This window comes from Streptopelia decaocto, assembly GCF_964273445.1.
Source record: "Streptopelia decaocto genome assembly, chromosome: 5".
NCBI lineage: Eukaryota > Metazoa > Chordata > Aves > Columbiformes > Columbidae > Streptopelia > Streptopelia decaocto.
The window spans coordinates 1,565,284-1,589,089 of NC_138659.1; the positions used below are offsets into that span (position 1 = coordinate 1,565,284).

Genomic DNA, 23,806 nt, shown 5'->3' on the forward strand with positions numbered 1-23,806 from the left:
CAGTCGTATCCATTTCTCTACATAGTCTCCCTGCTTGAAACACATCTGGACCACCATGCTCTGGAACTCTTTGGGGTTTTGAGGCAATGTTTACATGGTCTAAATATAGACATCTAGCAAAAAGAGTGGGCTAGTTGGTGCACATAAAAGGTAGATGCTGTAAGTGTACCTGCTTTGTGGGAAAACAGGGAACATCCATGTGAGAAAACGAATTCACAGGGTGCTTTCCATCTTGGTCCATCCCATCCATTCTTAATCAGCAGACATATTAAAGTGGGCAAGAAGGCCTGCCTGGTGGCATCATATGGTCCATCTTATTGCCCAGTTTTACTGCCAGTTTTACTATGGCAAGATATTCCTGAATCTTCATTGAATTTGTAATTTTAGTGTCATTTGGTGCTGTAATAGCAGAAATGCCTCCTATGTCTATACAACAGTGTGAGAAGGATTTTTGTAACTTTATTGGGTGTTCTGGAAAGTTGTTGAAACCTTTGGGTACTAGAATGGCCGGATTCTTATTTAATTATAGAGCTGTGATAGGATTAACACAACTGCTGCTCGCCGTCCTCACAAACTATGATTTGCTGACCTGTTTAGAGAGGCAGAGATTTCAGTCCTCTGTGTTAGATCATGACGTGCAGAAGAATATAGCTGAGAAACCTGGAGGGTTTAAACCTGACTCAGGGCAGTGACTGAGCAGATTTCCCCTCTGTTGCTGGTAGAACTCACTTAGAAGGCTCTGGACTGCTGCTCCCACCTCTTGCTTCCTTCACATGGGTTTGTGTTTCTGCCACACCAAATAACAGATTATTTGTGGAACCCTATACTAACTGGAGGAGAGAGGGAGGGAGAGGTCAGGAACAATAATTCTTTAAACGTTCTTTAAATCAATTACTGTCTGTGCTTACCGTGCACTTTAAAACTTGCATTAAACTCCAGAGTGCCTTGCTCTGCCATGTGAAGCATTTCTTGCTGGTCATTCCCAGTTCCTTTGCATGCAGCCCTGACATCAGGAGCCTGGTTTTCTCTGGTTTTCTCTGGAGCTGACATTAGCACCATTTCACTGGGCTGGCAAAACGCAGCGTGCTGCTGCGTTCCCTGGGAGACTGTCTGCTTTCCATTTATTTCACTGCTCTGGAAACAGGCCTGGCTGTAATGGCCCAACATATCTTAAAACAGGGAAATTACTAATTCAACTCAGTGAGCATATTTTCATTTTAAAAGAGTAACAAATTAAATAAACTCCCTGCATTTTGCATTTGAGACCTCAGTGTTTCGTCTGCTGTAATCTAATTCACCCATTCATTTCCTGCACATTCATTTTATCCCATTATTTGAAATTTCCTTTGCTTTTAATCCTGTGTTTTGAAGAGACACAGAGTTACAGCAGAGAATAGATGAGAGAGTAAATGGTAAATAAAAGAACAAATATGCCGTAATATAGCTTGATGTGCCCCTAATCAATCTGCTTATCGCAGCTGAATCCTTAAAGTCAAATATGCAACTTTTCTCTCTCAAGTTGATTAAAACTTCTTTAAAAATAGGTGAAATGGGGCCATGTGTACGATCCACCAGGGACTTAACTGTTGTGTTTGGCTTTGTTTTCCACAATAGCAATGATAATTGCAGAACAAAAACAACCCAAATGACCACAGGGGCCTTTTGGGGCTACATTTAACTAACCACCCTCAAGCAATGAGACTTACTTAGCACTGAAATATTTACTTGTTTAATTTGGGGAAAATTGCTCTGTAATCAAAATACTTGATATTCCAGGAGAATCAATCAACTTTTCTGTATCAATTAACTCTTTCTGTACACTTTAGATGAACTGTAACCGGGAATGTCTCTGGCTCCTTCCTAATGCTGTCTCACCTGCTTTGCTTGGCTCCCGGGTGCTCTGTCATGGGTAATTGTGCAGTTTAGTTCTTGTCTCCCTTGAGAGCTTCCTGAGCACGGGAACCGCTCAGAAGAATGGTGAACTTCTCTGCATTTTCTAAGATGTCCACTGCTTTTCATCATGTGGCACCCACAGGCCTGTGTGGGCCCCTCTGAGCTGGTCTGGGGGAAAGGTTGGATGAAATTTGAGCATTGGCACACAGGAAAGGGGAAGAGCAGAGCGGGATCTGATGAACGTTCACTAAGGTTTTGCACAAGATACTGCGTTCTTCTCTGAGCACAAGCGATTTCTTTGCACTTCTGTGTGTGCTGAGGATGGCCAGAGAGGGAGCTGATGAAAACCAGCCAGCATCCTGCATCTTCCCACTCTCCATTGCAGTAACTACTCAGAGGCATATGCATGCAGATCTACATTAATTTTGGCAACTGGAAACCATTGACTAATATATGTCAGGCAACAGATTTTTCCTTCACCTAACACTGTAACCAGGTGCCTGTTTGGTTTTGCAATGCTCCTCCTTACCTGTGTTATTTTTACAGTTTTGATGAAATAAACTTTGTTTTCGACATGGGTTCCAAAACGACCTTTGAAAAGAACAAAGCGTTCTAAAGCTGTAAACTCCTTCTGTACTGATGGTAGAATCAGCCGCGCTCCCCTGCGGGCACCTTCCCCACCCCCAAATAATTGTGTTTCTGCAAAGTGTGGCGGTTGTACACACCCCTTGAGGTCCGGAGCTTTCAATGGGGCAGCTGATGGCTCTTTAGCACCTTTTGTGCCCCACTGCGGCTGTTCTCAGGCAGTGCCGACCATTGTGTGACCCCCACCCGAGGCACGGCGGGGGGAGCAGGAGGTGCCCAGACCCGGAGAAGCTTCTGGGTGATGCTTGTAATGACCACAGCTCAGATCCAACCTGGCTACAGAACAAAGACCACGCCAAAGACCCCGTCTGAGTGATCTTGGAGCAGCAGGACTGTGATTAAGCCCTACCCATAGGTCAGGGAAGCCATTTAAGGGGACTTCCCAGGATTGAAAGCCCTAATCTTCTCATTGCTGGGTGATTACTTCTCCTGGATACATCCTTGAGTGAGCCCTTCCTGTCCCCCAGGCAAGTGATACATTTTCTGGGTACCTTTGAGTGAGAGAGGCTTCTCTGCTGAGTGGGCGTGCACTGTGGATCATCATTCTTGTGTGGTTGTATAGTAACAATATCCCAAGTGGTATATTGAACCTATGGTTTATTAAATGTTGTCAGACTACTTACTGATTTTGCATCACCCCCACACACTTGTGTTGGTTTCTATAATTTGGTTTTGGTCTGTCATTTAGTTTTGATTCCAAATTAAAGTTGGTTTAAGCTAATTATTTGCCTGGAGTAATTTTGGGGTGCCTCCGTGACAGGCAGCCCAGTTTTACATATTAAGAGGAGCATGAGGACTGTGAGAAGGAGCAGAATCAGCATGGGCAATGATCTTGCACTTATGGATCGCTCTATGTGATGATCTTTTGGAGAGATAATTTCAGTGACAGCGTGATGTTCCATCATGTCAATAATCCTGCTGAGAGTCAGCTCTGCTTCTTTATCGCTATTTGCATGCTTTTTTTCTTTTCCTCCTTGCCATCGTGTTGAATATCAGAAACACTTCACGCTAAGGCATTATTGGCTTGTTTCTGTCTCCTGGCCTGTGTAAGGCTGGGGCTGCACTGAACGCAGAGACACATGTTCTGTAGAGCCGAGGCTGGCACAGCACTGCTGTGAGCGGTGCGGAGCAGGGCTCGGTGTGTGACACCTTTCCCACCATGCCGGGATGGAGAAGACTGTCCCTCTGTCTTTTTCGTGCTTTGTTGTTTTGGAGGGTTTGGTTGGTTGGGTTTTGTTTGTTTGGTTGGGTTTTGTTTGTTTGGTTGGGTTTTGTTTGGTTGGGTTTTGCTTTCTGCAGTCCCCCAGGAAGGGCAAAGGCTGAGCAGACAAGGGCCCCTTTGCCCAAGGAACGTTCCTTCACAGCCAAGCGGTGGCACCGCAGTGTCTTGCTGTTGTTTACTGCTCATGCTGCACTTGTTCTGCAGAGATAGAATATTGTAGCTGTTTGGCCTTATCGTCTGGTATTTTTCTTCCACCTCTTTAAAAAGCCCAACTCTACATGTTTGTTTCCCTACTCTCTACAAACTTGTAAATATAACATCTTTCGTGTCGGTTTCAGTATTCTTTAACAGAATATTTTTATATAAGCATTCAGGACACTCTTGTATTTGTTTTCCAGTGAATACATCCTATTGTTGTTAGAGCCTAATTATTCCATTCTCTTTGACCTGCAGGCCACGGTACAGGATACCAGCAGCTACTCAGTGCTAGGAAATGGGTCTGAAGATATAAATCACTTCTTGTATTAGACACAGTCCAGGATATGTTGCATTAGCAGTTGCCATATTGTGTTAGGATCTGCGGTGATTAGATTTTCAGTAATAGGAGCAGGGCAAATGTATTATACACTTACACAATTAAACATATTGTCAGACTGAGAGTGAAAGGATGGGGTAAGGGAGAAACAGGGGACAAGATGGGCTTTTCTTTGGAAAGAGCAAGTGCAGAGAGGTCACGCTAGAGATGGCAGGAAGTTTAAACCGAGTTTAATGTAGTTAAGTGGGGAAACATGCAGACAGAACAGTGGAAATCACACAAGCAGAGAAGGTCGCTTTGACTTCTTATGGGAGAGGGAACAATCACCTTTTGAAGCACCAGTAGATCATTTGAATGCATTGGAGTGGGCAGAGATGCCCCAGGATCTGCAGCAGGTGAGAAGTGCTGAGCTGCAGAGGCAACAGAAGTTTGACAAAGTGCATTTAGCTTTGAGAAATAATGATAGAGTAGGGGAGATACGGTCCTGATGTAGCAGTTTCAGTGAAGCTGTGTTGACCAAGGATGTTAAAAACTGCTGCAATTCCTGGAGTTGTTGTGGCTGTGACTCACACTTGTCACTATTGTTTTCCCTTTTCATTGTTTTCAACTTTTTCTTTCCTTTCACCCACAAGTCTGAAAAGCTCCTCGAAGTTAATGTGAGGACTTCAGTTGATTTGTAGTGTACTGTGGATAAGCCTCCTCTTCTATCATGGCTGGATGCAGATTTCTGAGCTGTTCTGGTTCCAGGCAGCATCTTTAATAGCATATTATTATTTGAAAAATAATGATTTTAATTACTTTCCAGAAAGCTTGATATGAAAATAATCTATATTGTTTTGTTTCTTTTCATTGGAGAACTTTTCCACACTGTAATGTGCCTGACTAGACCCATTCCATCATGTTCTCCGTTTCATTTTAAAGTCACTTGAAGAGCTAATACTTAGTTATTAGACTATTTTCCTTGATCTCCAGCCACAGACATTTGTTTTTAAATAGTGTATGTCTTATTTTTCATAGCTGATGTGACTGATTCAGATTGGATTATTTCATTTGACCCAAACTGGGGCTGTGGTTTGAAGATCCAACGAATCTGTGGGCAGCCCTTTTTTCTTTAATAGCAGACTAATTGGCAGACCAATTAATCTGCTCATCTGTGAAGAGAAAATTTATAGCAATAAGTAGTTCTATTTCCAGAAGTCATTCTCTAAAGTAACATTACGGTGGCCTTATTTACTTCATGCCCTGCAACATGATCTAGTGCTTCAACAGTAGCACAGGTCAATTAGTGGACAAATTAAGCAATTATTAGCCACTAACAAGGGTGACTGGCATCATTACCCTTCCTGTTTACCAGCAAACTGTTATTTTAATACAAAGATCAACAAATAAATTAGGGCATCTGTTGTATTGCCATGTCTGCCTTGAAGTAAATTATATTAAATGGGCTTTGGTTGCTGCCAAATTCTTAACCCTGGCCTAATGAGATACTCTGATATGTCTCTTGCTGATTATATAAGCTGTAAAATTTGTTTTGTATTGATTTATTAAGAGAAGGACCGAGTTCTCTGTAATGGTATTTTTTTAATAGTCTGATATCTGTCTTTTTAAACATTATTGATCCAGACACTATTGGGTTCCTTTGAAAGACAAAGCTATTTGCTAATTGTATTGATTATTTGGATGCTTACAATAATTTTATGGTGAGGTTTGTATATGTAGATATGTCTTCATCTGATGCTTTTCTTACGTTCCTTAGAACTGCGTTTACTTCCAGGTTAGACTTTGGCGAGTCAGTTACTTTTAACACTTGCTTTGTATTTTTACCACGGGGTAAGACATCTTCAGATTTGTCTCCTACATTAGAAAATACAGCAAATCTCTTTGGATGGGGTGAACTTGGCTGCAGTACCCGCAATAGACTGGCGCGCGGTGGGAAACGCTGAGTCCCGTTTGCCACCAGCCTGCTGGGTGTCTGTCCCCTTTGGTCTGGTGGCGTCTGTCCCCTTTGGTCTGGTGGCGTCTGTCCCCTTTGGTCCGGTGGTGTCTGTCCCCTTTGGTCCGGTGGTGTCTGTCCCCTTTGGTCCGGTGGTGTCTGTCCCCTTTTTGGTCTGGTGGTGTCTGTCCCCTTTTTGGTCTGGTGGTGTCTGTCCCCTTTTTGGTCTGGTGGCGTCTGTCCCCTTTGGTCTGGTGGCGTCTGTCCCCTTTGGTCTGGTGGCGTCTGTCCCCTTTGGTCTGGTGTGGCTGGCGCAAGAGTGACTTATGCAGAGCAGAGGCTCACCCGTTGTGTTCATGCACAGCCTTCCACATCATAGCACGTGCTTGGTTAGGGAATAATAACTCCCTGTGTGAAGCTGCAAACTGTAGCTTCTAGCTGCCAAGAGGCCTTTGCCGAGCTCTGTGAGTGAGGCTGCAGCCATAACCGGAGCAAAATGAGCAGAATGTGGACAAGCGCCTTTGCTGGCACAGGTACAGCCAGAGCAAAGCTCCGAGCGTTTGGGCTCCTGTGTTACCCCCTGAATGAAAAGCAGTCGCGTTGTCCGCGGGGTGTTTGTGGTCCTCCTTGTTGTATGAAGAGCCGCTAGAAGCGCACGCTTGGTGCGCTGCCAGATCTCGTGGCTAAACTGCTCCACCCAGGTCTTTGTCGTTGTGATGATCGTGTATGCGATGTGATATTTACGCTGCTTTTATTGTGGCTGCTTTGAAAGATTGTACCTGACCTAAAGTATTTTCTGGATGTACTGATTTCTGCATAGTTAAGTCTTCCAAGTATTTTAGAAAACACAAACTGATGTGATTTTTGAGTCTAGTTGCAAGCTCGTTAAAACTAAAACCATCATAGTGTCTCAAGAAGCCAGGCGCTAAGTGTGGGATTGTTTTCCTTTAAGTCGTTCTGAGCCCTCCAGGTGTGTGTACTGTGGATTATGCTTTAGACCCTGCCAGAAAACAGTTAGAGCAGCAGTTTAACACAGCTAAGCCTTTCATGTTTGCACACAGTTAGGAAATCTGGTTATTCCAGATCCAGCTGTGTCCCTGTCATTTCTTCGTGTTCTTGCTGTTGTATAATGAACAAAAGACACAACACCAGCCAAAAAGCAGAGCAATTTTCGGTTTCTTTCATTGGGAGGAGGTAATTGCAGAAACATTTCCTGAGCAATATAATTATGTATATGCTAATTTGCCTCAGAAATTCAGGTTTAGTCTCTTCTCAAGTGAAAGACCTGGTTACGGAAAGGGACTTTCTCTTCTCTGGGATTAGTCACTAATAGATGAAAAAAATGCTGATATTTAGAGTCTAATTTGCCTGAGCAAATTAGAATTCATTCCAACAGCAGCATAGGTTCAGATTTGTTAGTATTTGAAATACAAAATGAGCCTTAGGAAATAGGCTAAATGAAGGAGTTGTACAGAATGTGAGATTCTGGTCCCATCTTTAATGTATGTTTCAGCCAAGCTATAAACAAGTGTACTTCAGTTGGCATGTAGCTGGGTTTCAGTTTGTTTATTTTTAAAGATTTTGATTGGATCACAAAAAGTCAGGTCTAAACGCAGCTTTTTTGAAGTCAGCTAGTTAGCCCATACCATCTCTTCTATGCTCAATTGTTGCTTGTTATGTCTATTCCCGAGGGCTTTGCCCTGTCCAGTGTTAAATGTTTCTGATGACGGGATTCCACTCTTCCCCTGGAGAGACAATTCCACAGTCTAATAGAGCTCGCCATTAGTGAAATTTTACTGATGATCAGCCTTAATTTTTCTCTGCTTAATTTTATCCTGTTACTAGAGAGCAGTGATTGATTTATTCTGGGGAAATTCAGTAAATGGTTCCTGCTTCACAGGATGGACCTCACAATAAATAGCAAATTGTCATGACCTATCCGTGGGTGTCCTGAGATTACACAGGAACTCAATTTATCTCGACATTAATTCCCTGGAAGCTATTTCTGTCAGTACCAGCTCAGTGGAGGAGCAAGCAGTGAATTTAGCGGCCAGCCTGCTGCCCCAGCCCCAGAGCAAGGAGGCTGTTGGTGGCTCCTTGAGCACCAGAGGCAGGAGCTCCTGCAGGTCTGGTGCTGTGCCTGTGCCCCAAGGAAGGGCATTTAGGATCTGGTTCCCCTGTCACTTGCCTTGGTTCCACAGTAGCAGAGCTTCACTGATGAGCTGGAGCTACTCCTGCGTGTAAAGTTAGCGAGGAATCTGACCTTATAAATTCCAGTCTATCAATCCCACAGTTTCACTGTGCCTGGTACAGAGTTCATGTAACTATACCTATTCAGTGAGGTACTTTATACCCCTTTATACATTCAGATGATCTGAACTCCGTGTTCATATGTCCAGGGTAGGTCTGGGCATATGCTCAAACAAATTTGAGGTGCCTCAGCTTGACAAATTGCTGCTCGTGAGCTGAGCTGCAGTGTGTGCCTGTGTGTGCGTGCTGGGTAGGTAAAGTGCTAGGCTTAAACTAGCAGGTTTTACTTCAATTCAGTGCTTAGAAGGATAGATGTTTTGCTCTTGTGACTCAGCTGGTTAGCAGAAACTTCTCCCTCTGTGGAACTGTGACTGTATCTGATACTGTAGTCATATTGCACTTGCATTATGACGATGGTGTATGGTATTTATCTTTGAAGTTCTTATTTCTGGAGTTTTTGAAAGGTGGCAGGTTCTACGTGATTGCAAGTGGTTGGTTTATTCTGTTGGAAGCAGGGGCAGTGCAAAGAACTAAGATGAATGATTATTCTAATATTTCATATCTGAAATTTCAGATAGATGTCTGGAAATAATTTGCTATCATAAAGCCCCCTCCTCAAACCCTTCTTTCATTTTTCTCAGGTATAATTGATTTCCTTGTGAGTCAGCATCCTATTGCGAAAGTACTGAGAGACAACCTGGTCTTCAAGATTGCACCCATGCTCAATCCCGATGGAGTATACCTGGGAAATTACAGGTATGGTGTGGAGTATGAATCTGTGTATTGTTATATCTACATTATACATCCCGCACTGTTTTGTCACTGCATCTTACGTGGCTTGTTTCAATTAATTCCTCTGAAGCTGGAGGTTCTAATGTGGCCGTTTGCTTCCTGAAGTTCTCATTGAGGAAGGGGGCTCAGTGGCAAACTTACTTGCTTCAGGAGGTAGAGAGCAACTCCCCAGGACAGCAGGGTATGTGCTCTGCACGCCTGCGCTAGGGGTAGGAGTTAAAGTCAGCTTAGACCTTAGCTGTGCTTCATAAATGCATTCATTATGCTGCTCATCAGCCTCTATGTAAATGTGTCAGTCAATCACAGTTCCCTTCAGCTACCCAGACCGTCCATTAAAGTCACGGATTTCAGTCTGTTATTGTACTGTGACAGGGATACATGGAATGGAATAATCATTCCACCCTATGCTAATTTTCCTTCATTTTCGTTTTTGAATTGCTGCTTTACCACCTCCTCTGTCGAGAAGGTATTCAGATAATCTTTTGTTTTCCCTAAAATCGTTTGCTCTTAATGCATTTATTTACAAAATAAATGTGCTGCTGGAGGTGATAATGAAAAGCTGTTGATTAGTTGATGATTTGTTTGTGGGGGCAATTACATGTACCACATAGTTCTCTGGAGAAGCCCCTGAGAAATGTAATATACTGTATGTGGTTTTGCTTACAGCACAAGACTAAATAACACAATACACTCTGTAGCCAGGCTACCTTGTGCTTTGGTCTAATTAGGTGTTGCGTTGGTAAGCAGAATAAGACTCGGTTATTGTGTGGATGAGGAGACCACTGAGAAGCTAGAAGGTGCAGAAAACGGTGCTGCTGGCTGTTCTTTGTTTCGATATGTGCTTCTTAGGCTTCCTGTGCCTTGCTGCTTACTAAACTGAAATAGCGGGATTATGTGGGTGATTTCAACAGTGCTTATATACACGTTTTATAAGTGAAACTTGTGAGGACACATGGTGTCTTTCCAGCTACACTGATACTCCCACAACTCTTGAGAAATCCAAAGCCAGAGAGCAACATTGCAGTGGTGGTGTCTCTCAGCACTAGGAATTTATCATAATGGTTATGTCACTGCACAGGAACAAAGCCCTAAAATGGCTCTAGAATCTGATACTACACTGATACACTCTGTTACATGTGCCCTGCGTGTAGGCAACTCCAGTTGCAATTAAGTATCTTCCGTTTCCTCCATAAATTCATTTGCCCTGTAGGTTTTCCTACTGCACTATTCATCCTCTCTGAGAGGCAGCTGGGCGGACGAGCATATGGCTCATAACTTGGAAAGCCTTTTGGGAACTCAGGTATTATGGAAGGGCACGTGAATTCATTTGGAATTGCTGAGCCTGATGACATACTATTGTTTTACCTTTTCACGATGCGCAGAATTTTCAACCCTTCTGCACTGAAGAGACTTTTAATGAGGTAGCTGGAAAAGCATTTGATTTTCTTGCAAACACTTTGTTTTCTTGCTTCGCTTTATTTACAAATGCCCTAATGTAACTAATAACTTAAAAATGAGGGTAATAAGCAAAATGCCACCTATTGTCTTGAGAAGAATATTAAAAAGCCTAGTAATGTGCCGCCGTTGTAGTTAACTAGTGCTGAGCGAATAATTTACAGCAAACACTGTTTCCCGCTCATACAAAATCCACAAGCACCTCACAGTTTATTTGCTTGAATTTACTGGATGAATTTAAAACAAAACAAAACAAACTAAGGATCAGTTGCTACTATTTGTAAATTTAACACTGAGTCTTCTCTGCGATTGGCTAGATAAGCCTGTTTCATCTCTTTTGGTCTTTGTTGAGATTAGCACATAAATAGGACTTTCTGAAGCCTTGCAGGTAGGGTGGTATAACACTGATCTATTTGCTGGGGCCAATCTTGATGCTCTTGCAGACAAGGTCTGTGTTGCCATATGCAGCAAGAGCAGTTTTAGGCATTTGAACTTCTGTCTCCTGTTATCTCCCTCTTTCTCAAAGCAGCAGCTAGCGACTATTTCTTTGGTTCATTGAAGGTTCACATTCAGAGCTACGCAAGCTAAGATAATGAAATGGGTAATTAAACCTCATGCTTGAGTTTGTAAATTGATCTCCTGCCAGTGTGAGAGAGATTTTTTTACCCCGCCGGTACGCAGCTTTGTACAACTGGCCAAGTGTACTGTTGGATACACTTCACTGGCCTCTGGAACCCCAGGTGCAGTGGGACCATTAAGGGCCTGGGTGTGTCAGCAGTTCTTGTAGAAGAGATGGGATATACTAATTCTCCTGTGATCAAACCAGGATCTAGCCACTTATTTACCCAGGATGATGTGGTAACGCTTGGCTGATGGGATTTTCTTCATTGTCATTTTTGGGGATGCAGGACTTTCACCAAGGGTTTACATCCTCTGTTCTTCTTCAAAATCTTTGTTTCTGTCATGGAGGTACCCCAAAAGCACTCCAACCAAATGACAAGCTTAAACCAACTTCAGTCTAGAACAAAAACTGAAAACAAATGATAGAAACCAACGCAAAGCAAGGGGTGTAATCCAAAATCAGTCAGCACTCTAACAACATTTAATGAACCTCAGGTTCAATATACTAGCTGTAATATTATTACCATATGACCACACAAGAATGAGGATCCACAGCGTGTACTCACTCAGACGAGAAGCCTCTCTCACCCAAGAGTACCCCCAAAAATAATTGCTTGCCTGGGGGACAGCAAGGGCTCACTCAAGGGTGTATCCAGGAGAAAGAACCGCTCCTCAGGGAGAAGATGAGGGCTCTCAGTCCTGGGAAGTCTCCTCAGATGGTGTCCCTGATCTAAGGGTTGGGCTCCGATCACAGTCCCACTGCTCCAAGAGCATCACTCAAAGCGGGTCTTTCGTGTGGGGCCCATTTTATAGCCAGGTCAGATCTGAGCTGTGGTCATTATGAGCATGGTCCAGAAGCTTCTCTGCGCCTGGGCACCTCCTTGGCTGAGGACTTGTGAGGGTCAGCATCAACCAAGGTGTGCAAGTGAGGCACAAAAGGTGCTGAGGAGCCATCAACTGCCCTATTGAAAGCTCTGGATCTTATGTATTTGTGTGCAGCTGCCACGTTTCCTTTGTTCTGGGTGCTTGTGAACTGAGGTTTAGGAGTTTAAGCCAAAACTGCAACAATAGTGCCAAGAATTGTCTGTTATTGATAAACTATTGCTCATTCTCAAGAGAACAGACCAAATGGGTTGTGATTCTAAAGGGACTTTCTTGTGGTGAGATGTTCGTAACAAACAACAAGTGAATTTAGTATCACAGCTTTAAAGCACAAGTGCTGGTGACAGACACGTCTGTGAGGAAGGTTGTTTATATATTGCATATACATTCAGGCAGCTCTAAAAGAAATGGTCATGGAAATGAACATCAGTGTATCAGGGTGCGTGGAAACAGGGTGTTAAACATCACTCATTTATTTGAGTATATGCAAGAGCTTAAGAAGTGATTTATGGACCCAATTAGAAATTAAAAGACAAAATGAGTGGTTAAGAATCCCCTCTAATTTAGTATGTTTGGAAGGTCTATGCACAATTTAAAAATATAAATGGATGATAGTTGCAATTTGATTGTAATCTTAGAGCATACTTCTTTTAACAGAAAGACAACTAGTACCATTCTGTCCCTTATAGCTATTGCTTGTGTACATAAACCAAGAGAGTTAGTGAAATTACCTGTACTAGACTTTATTTCCAGTGACGTTTCTATCTGTTTAGAAATCAGAACACTTAGTTTTTCTTTCACCCATTTCTTTCTGAAAAGAACTGAGAAATGAAAAATCATGGGCAAACCACACTACAATAGACCAGAGTTGGCTGGGTACAAGTGTCAGAGGGGTTTGGTGCAGAGAAGGGGCGCGCAAATTCACCTGCAAACCAAAGGACTTTTGTACATGCAGGATAATGCCAAGTACCTGCTGTTTACTGTGGTCAAGGATGTAGGGGCTCTCCCAAAATGAGAAGAAAGGCTTCATCCCTTTCTTGAAGTCTTTGAAGCCTGGTACTACTGTACTTCTAAGTGTAGCTGACTTTGCAGTTATAGTGTGTAGGAAATGTTATTTCCACACGGGTTTCGTAGATAAACTGCCCAGGAAGATGCCGTTGGTTGACCTAGCTAACATAGTGAGTATTCAGCATAAATTGCCCTCTGTTGTGGCTCCTAACTTGTCCTCAGCTCCCAGCTGAATTGAAAGAGCTCTGTTGTTGGGCACGGTGCATGACTTGATATTTTGCTTAGTGAAAGGACATGGCAAAAAATAAAAATATTTGTGAATTTCTCCATAACACTAATCTCACCCTGTCTGCTGGATTAAACTGTGGAGCAGGTTTAGGAAATAAAGGAAAACTAGTGCTGGGAAGAGAGTTTTCTTGACTTTTCTGTCTTGGTTTGCAGTATAGCATTATAATCTTCTGAACTTCTTACCACCCCTGGGGAGGTGGAGTTAGACTAAGGAAAAAAAAACATGTTCTTGATTTAAAAGTCACGCATCCCCAGGCTTGGCCTGAACTTTCCTTTATCGTGAGCTTGTTCTTAAGCTGGCATTCTGCAGCTGAATGCTGAAACGTGTCCCTGCAGGCGAGATGACTGTACCACACCGTCTTAGATTAGTTCCAATTTGTCAGCCTCACCTTCCGGAGACGAAACCCTATCCTGGCACCGAAAGGGATGCGCTGCTTCGTCTGGGCAGCTCTTCACTGAGCCATCCCAGAAATGCCATGACAAAGCACTTGAAATATCCTGACCGTTCTCTAAAGGCTTTTGTTTCATGACCCAGTAAGGCTTCCTGCTCTGTGTCATTCCTGTGTTGCCTTCAGCTGATTAGCTGTGACAGTATCAACCGTCAGTAAATTAAAGCCATGAATTAGCTGCAATGTTCCGAACTGTCATCACTACAATACCATTTTAGCTTGATTGTAGAGGCTGCAAGAATTCGTGTGAATGGGGAGAAGAGGGCACATGCTGATTCTAATCCTTTCTTGTTTCACTGTCAGGTATGATATTTTTGAAGCCAACACAATCTTTAGTGCTTGCTCGTGTGAGAGGTTAACAAAGCAATTTGTTGGAGGGAGAGGAGGCCAGTCCTACCCGGACTGGAAAGCCAATTTTGCCATAAACACTGTCAGAGTCCATATTGCAATGAAAGCTGCGTTGGGATTAAATGTTTTGGACAAATGGTATATTTTTGCCCCAGAAATGTAGTTTTGTAAGGGCAGAAATGGTTTGTGTGAGTCGAATTTGGCAAATTGTTTCAAGTGAAAAAAGGGAGCTGGGAAAGCTTGAGAAACATTTAAAATGATTCATATCAACATTTTATAAAGGACAATTTTCTCTTGTTTTTGTTTGTTAATGGCATGATTTGTTTAAAAACTGGCCTTTTTAAGGATTTCTTTGATGTGTCTGAAATACAAACAGGAAACGAGGCTTTGGACTAGACTAAATATTTGGGATGTATCCTTGCTAGGTTCCTGTGGGCTTTATTCCTGTGGCTCTGGAAATAGCCAAAAGTTCACCAGTTGTGTTCACATGTAATTTATGAGAGAGCTTTTGGCAGTAAAAGCATATGTGGGCTTTATCCAAATTATTTTAGATCTAAATCAGAGCTATACGTTGTAACACAGAGGAATGCTGATTTTGGTCTTCGATAATATCACTTTGGGGATATACCTATTCTTGCATACATACATGTGTATCTGTTCACAATGACTGGATATGTCACGTGTTCCTTACTCTCACTTGTCCGGTTGTGAGACATGGTTGCTCACATGCATACTGTCATTTACATAGTAGATCTTTATTATTTTTCACCTATTTTTCTGGTGAGGAAGTTGTTTGTTTGTTTGTTTTTCCTGAGCTTCATTTAATTCACTTGAAATTCATGCATTGCCTTGACTTGAAAACCAGAGTATCCATCTCAGAAGACAAGATGAAGCTCTCAATGGAGTTTATTTTTCCTAATTAGGTGTTTGTCATTGTGTATTCTATATAACAACATATAAGTAAACAATCATGGACCTTTTGAATAAATTTATTGGTTTTATTTATGTTACTGGGCATAAAAAAATCTATAATTACCAGGTACAGCCGCAATATAACTGGTATTTAATGACAATTACTTTTTGTTACCATAGAAATGAGTCCGAAGTAGTTACCTATAATTTCTCATTCCCAAACCTCACACATGTTGTATTGCGGTATTACCATAGTAATTGCCTATTAGTCATCATAAAATAAGCAGTTACCCAGAAGATATCAGGATAGTGTGAAATTTCTCATCTCTTTCAAAACTTGCAGCACACGCTGCTGCTTGTCTTCTTTAGTGGGATTTGCCTGACTGACAAGAATATCCATTGTACATTAACCCAGGGGAAGGAGGGTTGTGATCGAGAGAGAATTGTACTCTAAAAATACACTAAGTCAGGAAAAGTGTGTTCCATCCCCTGAAAATATAGAACTAGTTGAAAAACAGGGATCTTTCAAGCCCATGAAATGGAGGCTTATTCCTTGCCATGAATTCCCTTTTCTTTTTCTGGGAGAGCAGCCGTGCTGTGTCAGACCTCACAAGGTCCCCACTAACACAACAGAGGACAGTGCTGCTCTCCCTCTTAGGAGCAGCAGATGCTCCAAAGGTGTTCTCCCCTAAATAGCTTTCCTGCTTGCAGTGATTTTTGTTTCAGACATTCCCTGAACTCATGGGGTTTCTGTCTGTTCGGTGATGTGCAGTGGATTTGTCTTCCCAGCGCTTGGCCTGTTTGCCATGAGCCCCAGTTCTGCATCTTCTCTGGCTTGAGGCTGTTGAGCTCTGGCCCCAGCGCAGGAGGCACCACGCGCTTCAGCCTGCTGGGACCTTCATGGACTTCTCCTCCATGGCCTCTCTTGAACCTTGCTTGTCTTCTTAATTTAGATTGCATGCTATTGAGGCCACTGAGTCTCTCTCTGTGCCTGCCTAGATCACATGCAGTATCAGCTGGGAGCTGCTGACCCACGTGGAGGTAAATGATGTTCTCCTCCATAGCCGGGACTACAGCGGAGGCAGGTCAGAGGCACTGAGTGCGTTACTGACCCCCTGCTAGAGCGGGGGCAACTGAGCTCTTCTCATCCTCCCTGTCCATTTTCAAAACAGGAAATCCAAGTTGGCTTTCCAAAGCTTCAGTGTCTTTTGACAGCTTGTTGGGTTAAAAACAGAGCTGTGGCCAGGACCAACCACCCTGATAATGAGTAAAAACTGGAGACCTTGCATAGCGAGGCAATGGCATAGTGGCAATTTCCTTTTATCACCTTCTCCCAGGTGCTGAGGGGCAGGGTGAGGCACGGCAGCAGCTTTCTCCTCTTCCAGCTCTTGCTCGGCATCGGGGACAGGTCAGGAATTTTCTGGGCTGTCCCAGGTTGGGGCCCTGGAAAGCAAAGTCTGGGGTGGATCTGCAGCTGTGACACGGGTGGGCTCTGGGCACAGAGTGGAAAGGACCAGGGAGGCAAGTGAGCAGCAGAGGTTTGTTCTGGCCCGTAGATCCATCTGGCTTGTAGCATTGCCATTCCTTTCCTGCTTGGAAGTTTTCTCTCCGTTGTGGCCTTTATTGCCCAGAGAGTGCAGTGATCATAAGATAGTTACAGTGGTTGCTGTGTTGCTCACCATTACTTAAAAAAATCTTCCTTGTAAAAAAGTTGTCATCCTTTATCTTAAAACAAATATTGGGTTTGCAAAAGGGTTCCTATCTACTGCAATTGAAAGTGCTCTTTATATTGATGTGGTAACTGCTCATTTAAAGCATATTACAGCTCCTGAGTATTTTTCAGTTGCTATTGATGTGACAAATTCTCTTGCACAGAGGACTGCACCAATCAATAGAGTCAGTATATGTGCTTTAACAACAAAGCCACATGCCTTGGGGTTCCAGTTGAATCTAAACCTTTTAGTAGCATTAAATAAAGCTATATTTATTTTGCTTTTGGTGCAGGAATAAAAAAATCCAAACCCAACCTAATTTAATACAACTTGTTGGAAAGGTTTGAAGGCAGCATTATGGGGACGTTTTCACTTGTGATGAATATGTAACTAGTGTCAGAGCTGCTATTTTGTTGTTGTAAGCGGACCCTTCTCTTTTAGTTAGATTGATCTGGGCCTACAGAGTAGCTTTTTATTTTTAGACAAGCAGGGAGAGAAGTCATAATGAGAAATATTGAAATCATAGCTTTTTTATATCTGCCATTATTCCTCTGAGAATGAGACACTATGTCCTTAAAGACACAGGGCTATTTATTTTCCATTTAAATAGCACCATTTGTGATTATTACCTTTGAGCTGTTACGCAGAGAATAAGCACCCAACTCCTGAATCCCAGCCAAGCAAAGAGAAGTTTGGCACCCAAGTGCCATTTATGTCTGTGAATTGCTGTAGGAGCCTATTCTTGAACTTCACTGACTCTACTTTTCACAAGTTTTTGTCTTCTAGAACGTATTTGCAATTAACAGGGGTCTTAATGTCAGTTAGGTTGAAATGTTTGTTTCCTTTCCTCCCCTCCTGAATAACTGATCGTAGGTCTGAATAACCCCATCTGGCTTTCTTTGCTTTACTTTCAGTCAAGTAACTAAACATATTGGACTTCCTTCTCTTTTTTTTCTTTCCTCTTTTTTTCAAGCCTGTCTTGCATCTCTTGTGATTTGAGTTCTTGTCCACAGCAACAAAGAAAGGACCAAAGTCTCCAGTGGTTTTTCATTTGTTTGTTCTTGTTTTTGTTCTTTTTAATTCTGCAACTGACTTCAGCCAGTTTACTGTAGATCTTTGTCTTGGTTTACTCATCTGCAAGTTAGGAATAATTAGGTCTCATGTATCTAAAATTAGCAGTGGACCTACATTTATTAGTGAGTGGAAAAAAAAGGAAAACAACCCAAAGATGGCGCATTCCTTGGCTTTGAGGCACTCTATAGGTACCAAGCAGCATTGTTTAGAAAACCAGTCTCTTTAAATACAGCCGTGCAATCAAAGCAGTGCTTTTGGTTAGTTTTGCAAGTGAGAGAAGGGAGAAACAGGCTGAGTTGGTCTCTGCCTGGTGTCTCAAGGAGCTGAGCTCCACTTCTTGGACAGCGGTTGCCAGGCCACGATCCACAGCGTCTAAGAACCAAACAAAAGACCGGAGGGCTGCTCCAAAAAGGCTCTTTGCCAGACACAGGCAGCTATGGCTGTGACACAACCCAAGAAATATGCTGTGTATTCACAAATGCCATCTGCTGGTAAAGTTTATTGAGCTATTTCTGGTGACAGGTGCAAGACATGCCTGCAACAGGCTTATTTTCTTGGAGGCCTTCGGGCACGCATTGCTGGCACCTAAACCGCATTGCACCTCGCTGCAAACACCCCAAAGGGACCCTCCCACCCTAGCAGTTGCCATAAGGGTGCTGTGCCAAAGCGTCTTGAAAGAGGGCAGCTGTCAGCACAGTGTCCATGGGCAGGAGAGGTGTCTGTGGCATACTTCTCCCAAGACATGGCCTGTGGTATGGAAAGTGTTTGTGTAGCTGTCAGCAACGGGGACAATCCAGCTTCCAATGCCCAAGGCTTTGTCTCCTCCCTTTCCCCGAATGGTGCTGTTGCTTTGCTGAAGGTCAAGTTCAGAGGAGTGCTGAGAAATGTCTCTTGAAATGAGGGCTGTGACTCTGGAGTGCGTGTTGATCCTCCATGGGCTTTCTCCCCATCCTGCCCTTGAGCTTTGTTTAGTTTTCCCTCCTTAACACAGTTATTGGCCCGCAAAAAACTGGTGTGGTTCCTTGCAGAAACCAAGCGCAGCTGAAGCCTAGTGTGAACCGTGCTGTCTTTATCTGCATTATATTTGCCTTGCCAGCAGCATCACTGAGTTGTCAACTCATCTGGGAGCAAATCCCAGAACCCGAAGTGTTGATGAGGTTGAACTCAGCTCCAGCCTGTTTTTTCCTGTCCAGGGATGGAAGAGCTGCATCCAGCCTTATAGACAGTCCGACAACTGAGGCTATAAATGGGGATTCAAGCTGTCTTTGTGCTATCAGTTATTGACTGGGGCTGTTTCCTAACCAGACTCCTTCATTCTTGCCCTGCTTTGGGAGTTACTTTGTAAGAGACATCTCTGTCCCGACCCCTGGCAGGCATGGAGTTACTGTGGTACTTGGCAATACTCTCTTGGTCTTGAGGAGAACGGAGACTCTCGTGTCTGTTGGACCAGAAAGCAGAGCCAGGCTACTTTTGTACTTTAGCTTTATAGGTTACGCTTGAGTGCTGGTTCATGCCAGCAGGGGTTGGCTTTGCAAAAATTAAGTGAAAAATGTAAATTACAAGTGCAGAGGAGAAATATTTTCCTTAACTGTAGAAATGACCAATTAGGGGTCAATTTCTGCCCTAATGAGAGCACTTACTGTTTCTTCTAGGTGACAGCCTAAAGAGGGAGAATGGGGAAGGTGTTTTGCCTGCTGTGAGCATAGGAAGGCTCAGTACGTGATTAGCGCGCATCCTAATTTTGGATTGTTCCACCCTAAACAGCATCCCAGGATCTTTTCTAATGTAACTAATATTCCTTTCCCCATTCACACCCCCATTTCAGCAACATCTCTCCCAGACCTACAGATTCACCAGCTGTTAGAGAAGCCAGATGAGGGACGAATTCTTTATGAAGAGCTTTCTGGACAGAGATACTGGGATTTTCTGAAGTTGCACCCATTTACACAAGATCACCAACAACCAGTGATCACTCCCATGGTCTCTGCAAGAGTTCCCTTTCTTGGAGTCAAGTTTTATCATGTTATACAAGCAAGGGGTTCAAGTACTTGCCTTCAGTCCACTGCAGAATGTTTTATCACCTATCCATAGAAAAATGCTGTCTTCCTGTTCCAGCTGCCGTTAAGTGGGTAGGGAGGTGGAAATCCCATTCAAGTTATTAGGAAAACAATAGCAGCCTAAGGGAATGTTTGTTTAGGCTTCTTTGTTGTTTTCTTTTCCTGGGTGACAGCTGTTCTTTTATTTTATGTTATTTTTTTTAAATTGCAGCACTTAACATGATGGCAGCTTGCTGTATAATTTATAATATTAGTCCTAAGGGCAGTATCGTTTAACATGAAACAATCCTGAGACAAATCTAAATAATAAACATCCATTATCTAAAACTATATTGTATTAATAAAACAATATTAAATAACTGGAGGATGCACATCACTTCTGGGGAGTGCAAAGGCAGACACCTGCCCAAAATTCCCACTCACGTCTTGGTCAACGCGTTGGCTCCCAGAGACCATAACCTCTTTGGGACTTAGAAGTGCCCTTTTCTTCTCTTTGTAGTAAAGTATCTGTAAGTGATTCAGAGTTGTGATGATTCCTGTTCTCTATTTGGAGAAGACACTTGTTTTTTCTTAGGTTAATTCTGACATGTGAAGTCTCCCGAAAGAAACATGGCTAAGGATTGAGTTTCAGGAGCTCTCAAAAAGTAATCCTGGTGGTGCTTTGAAAATTTAGGTTGTGGCTGTAAAGGAAACTTTATTTAGCTGCAAGTACACAAGCGGCTTCTGCTGCAGCAGAGATTGGAGGCTGCTGTTTCCCAGCTGCTTTAGGCTAAGGAAAGTGCGTGCTGGTACCCAAAGGGGCACTTCAGTTCTGCTTCCCCTCCTGGCCGTGCATCCCTGCCAACTCCGTTTAGCCATGACTGGTGCTCATGTGGCAGTGCTGTGGGCCAGAAAAGGACCAATCCTGCACAAATCCCAGACTGTTCTCACATAGCCCCCTGGGCAGCCAGAAAAATGGCACCTAGGCAGGAGGGAGGATTGAGCAGGAAGGGATACCTTTTCAGTGGCAGCTTGGGTGTAGGATGGGCTTAGAGCCATTTTGAAGCCAGAGCCCAAGATCTAGGTGGCTGTTGTGCAGTTATTGTAGGAATATTGGAAATGGAAGACAGTGGTTACCAGTTATTTTTGGGGTGGTTGTTGATGTGTTCAAATGCAACCGTGCCTACACGGTCTTTTTCTTAGTGTTATTATTTGCTGACAGCAGCAAATGGTTATTTATACTACTTGTTACCAAAGTTGGGTGATTCAGCATGTCTGTTCAGGAAAACGGGGTTTATGGTGTAAGAGGCTGGAAATGAGCTGTTGCCTTGCAAATATTATTCCCTGTTATATACACATGGGAAAAAAAACTGTCCACAAAATCCTTTTCTTTCTCCGTTCCCTATAAATACAGAAGCCACCATAGCTGTGCTGACACGGCAGAGGGAGCTATTAATCTCACGGCAAATTATGTCTGTGCTGCCCCTGGCATCAGGCAGAGGGAGGATGTCAGGGCAGTCTGGGAGGAGGGAGATGTGACAGCTGATTGACAGCTGGTGGCTTTGCCTGGTCGGTGCCTGAGAGCTGGCGGAAGAGCGCTCTGCCAGCCTGGGGGAGCTGGGATCAGAAAGAGGATGTGACATTTCTGGGCGCACAATGTCGAGCCACCAAAACAGCTGTGTCTGCCAGTGCGGGTGGGACAGGTGTTCTGCCTCTTCTTCCCCTCCCAGACTGGAAAGGATGTATATTAATAGAAGTATATGCGACTTAACGTGCAGCTACTCAGTGTTAACCCGGGTCCCTGGGGAAGAGAAGTGCTTATTTCAGGCTGTGCAGATCATAAACCTGCTGCCTTGTGCGGCGCGTGTGCTCTGAATACTAATGCTGCTTTCCCTTTTCTTTACTGACACGGCCATTGAGCTGATGAATTGTATAGATTATACAATGATAATGGATGGGGAAGGGGAATTTCATCTGTCTTTTTAACCAAAATATGAACAGTAAATCCTGCCTGTTTGCAGAGAACAGCTGGATTTCTAATAACACTGGAATGCTGTTGTGGCGGTGGAGGGTGGGTTAGCTGCCCCCTCCCTTTCATCTCTGCCATTCAGACATCCAAACGCTTGCAAAAGGACTGGAGTGTTCCAACACCCTGAGGCTAATGCAGCAGTTCTCCTGGGAGTCTGCCAGCTCTGTTGGATCTAGGAAAAGCCTGAGCCCCTCTATGGTGCTTCCGTACCATGCCAGGGAAAGAAAGGAAGGCAAGGGCCTTGCATTTGATTCTCCAAGTAACAGCTGGGAGAGAGAATGGGCTTTTCTTGTAAACAAGATGAGTCTCTGTTCATGGAGTGGGCTGAGCTGTGATTTGATCCTGTGCAGAGCAGCAAGTGAGCTGCATTGTGGAAAGGTTGGGTGCATCTTTGGGAATTCCAAGAACTCAAAGAAGGGTGTCACAGAACTGTGCAAAGCCTCTCAGGCTGGTCACTTTTTGTGTTGTTAATAATAAATCTTGTATATTAATTTGAATTGAAATAGGTTAGCAGGGGAGCCTGAATGTTGAGGTGATTGATAATGCATTGACACTGCCGTGTTGACCAGAAGCCACAATCCTGTTCTGCTGGGTGATGTAGAAGTACATCATAAATGATTCTCACTTTCCCAAAGTGCTTTCAGAGCTAAAAGAGTGTGTCACAGCAGGTGGACAAGGCAATCAAGCAAGCTGTTACAGCAGGGGAGACAGAGTACTAAATAGAATAGGATGAATAGTGGTAGGTTTTTTTCTTTTTTTATGGGTTTTTTCCCCTCTCCGGTTGGTGGCAGGAAACACAATAGCTAACTATACAATCAGGCTGAATAACCTTCATATATCAACTGATAGTAGGACTATTCTAAATTGGGTGAACCCAGGGAAGGATCTTTCAGTGCCAAAATACATTTGCAAAGGAAGGTTGACCCAAAAGGTGTGTTTCTTCAGAACAGATTACTTTCAGATGCTCTTCGTTCTCCTATTCTATACTCCCTGGGCAAAACTGTGGCGCTCTCCTCCGCTCCCAGTTTCAGCATCGCTTACATTCTAGCACTAGGATTTTCATTATTCTCTTGTAGCTGAGCAGTATTATGGCTCCACCCATTGTTTTACATCTGGATTAAATTGTCATTTACGCATCTGGGAGTAGGTTTGTTTGGTAGGTTTTGGAAATCCACAGATGTTCAAGTCAATCTTTCGGCAGTGCTTGCTGGTGAGGAAGCTACACAGTATGAATATCTATTCCATGCAAGCATTTCCAGCAAGTTTTGTACCCAGCAATTGTCCTGGGATAGATTGTCTGTCTGCACTTCCAAGACTGAAAAGAATCAGTCAACAAACTGCCAGTGTATCTCCTTTACTTTCTCCTGTGCCTTTGCTAATCTTCTGTACATTTTCAGCTGCTAAAATACTTTTTTGTTGGTTTTAGTTCTTCCAGTAGGGTTTACTTTCACTCCTGTTGTTGACATGCAAGGAGGAACTAACACTGGTGTAGGTTTGTTCTTGACATCTCCATCTTGCTGATGTGTTGCTAACCAGTGTAAAAGAAAGGTCACATCCAGGAGATATGTTTCTATTGGTATAGGCGAGAAGCTAGTGCAATCCTAGCAGACAGTTCTTATTCCTTACATTGGTCACCTTTTCAATTACAGATCTGATTTGCTAAAGTCTTGTCATTCTCTTTCTAGTTTCTGTTAATGAAATGCATTTAACTGTCAGCTCTTG

General features: G+C 43.3%; 1 protein-coding gene across 1 annotated transcript in view; it reads left to right on the top strand.

Annotated features, from left to right (window-relative positions):
- AGBL4 (AGBL carboxypeptidase 4) overlaps positions 1 to 23,806 on the top strand; it is a gene marked incomplete at its 3' end in the record, with an annotated part of 860,906 nt that overhangs the window by 678,371 nt on the left and 158,729 nt on the right. Inside the window, exon 8 of the mRNA XM_082053132.1 lies at positions 9,120 to 9,234. Within this exon, the coding sequence (XP_081909258.1) occupies positions 9,120 to 9,234 (115 nt within the window). The remainder of the gene's footprint in view (positions 1 to 9,119; positions 9,235 to 23,806) is intronic.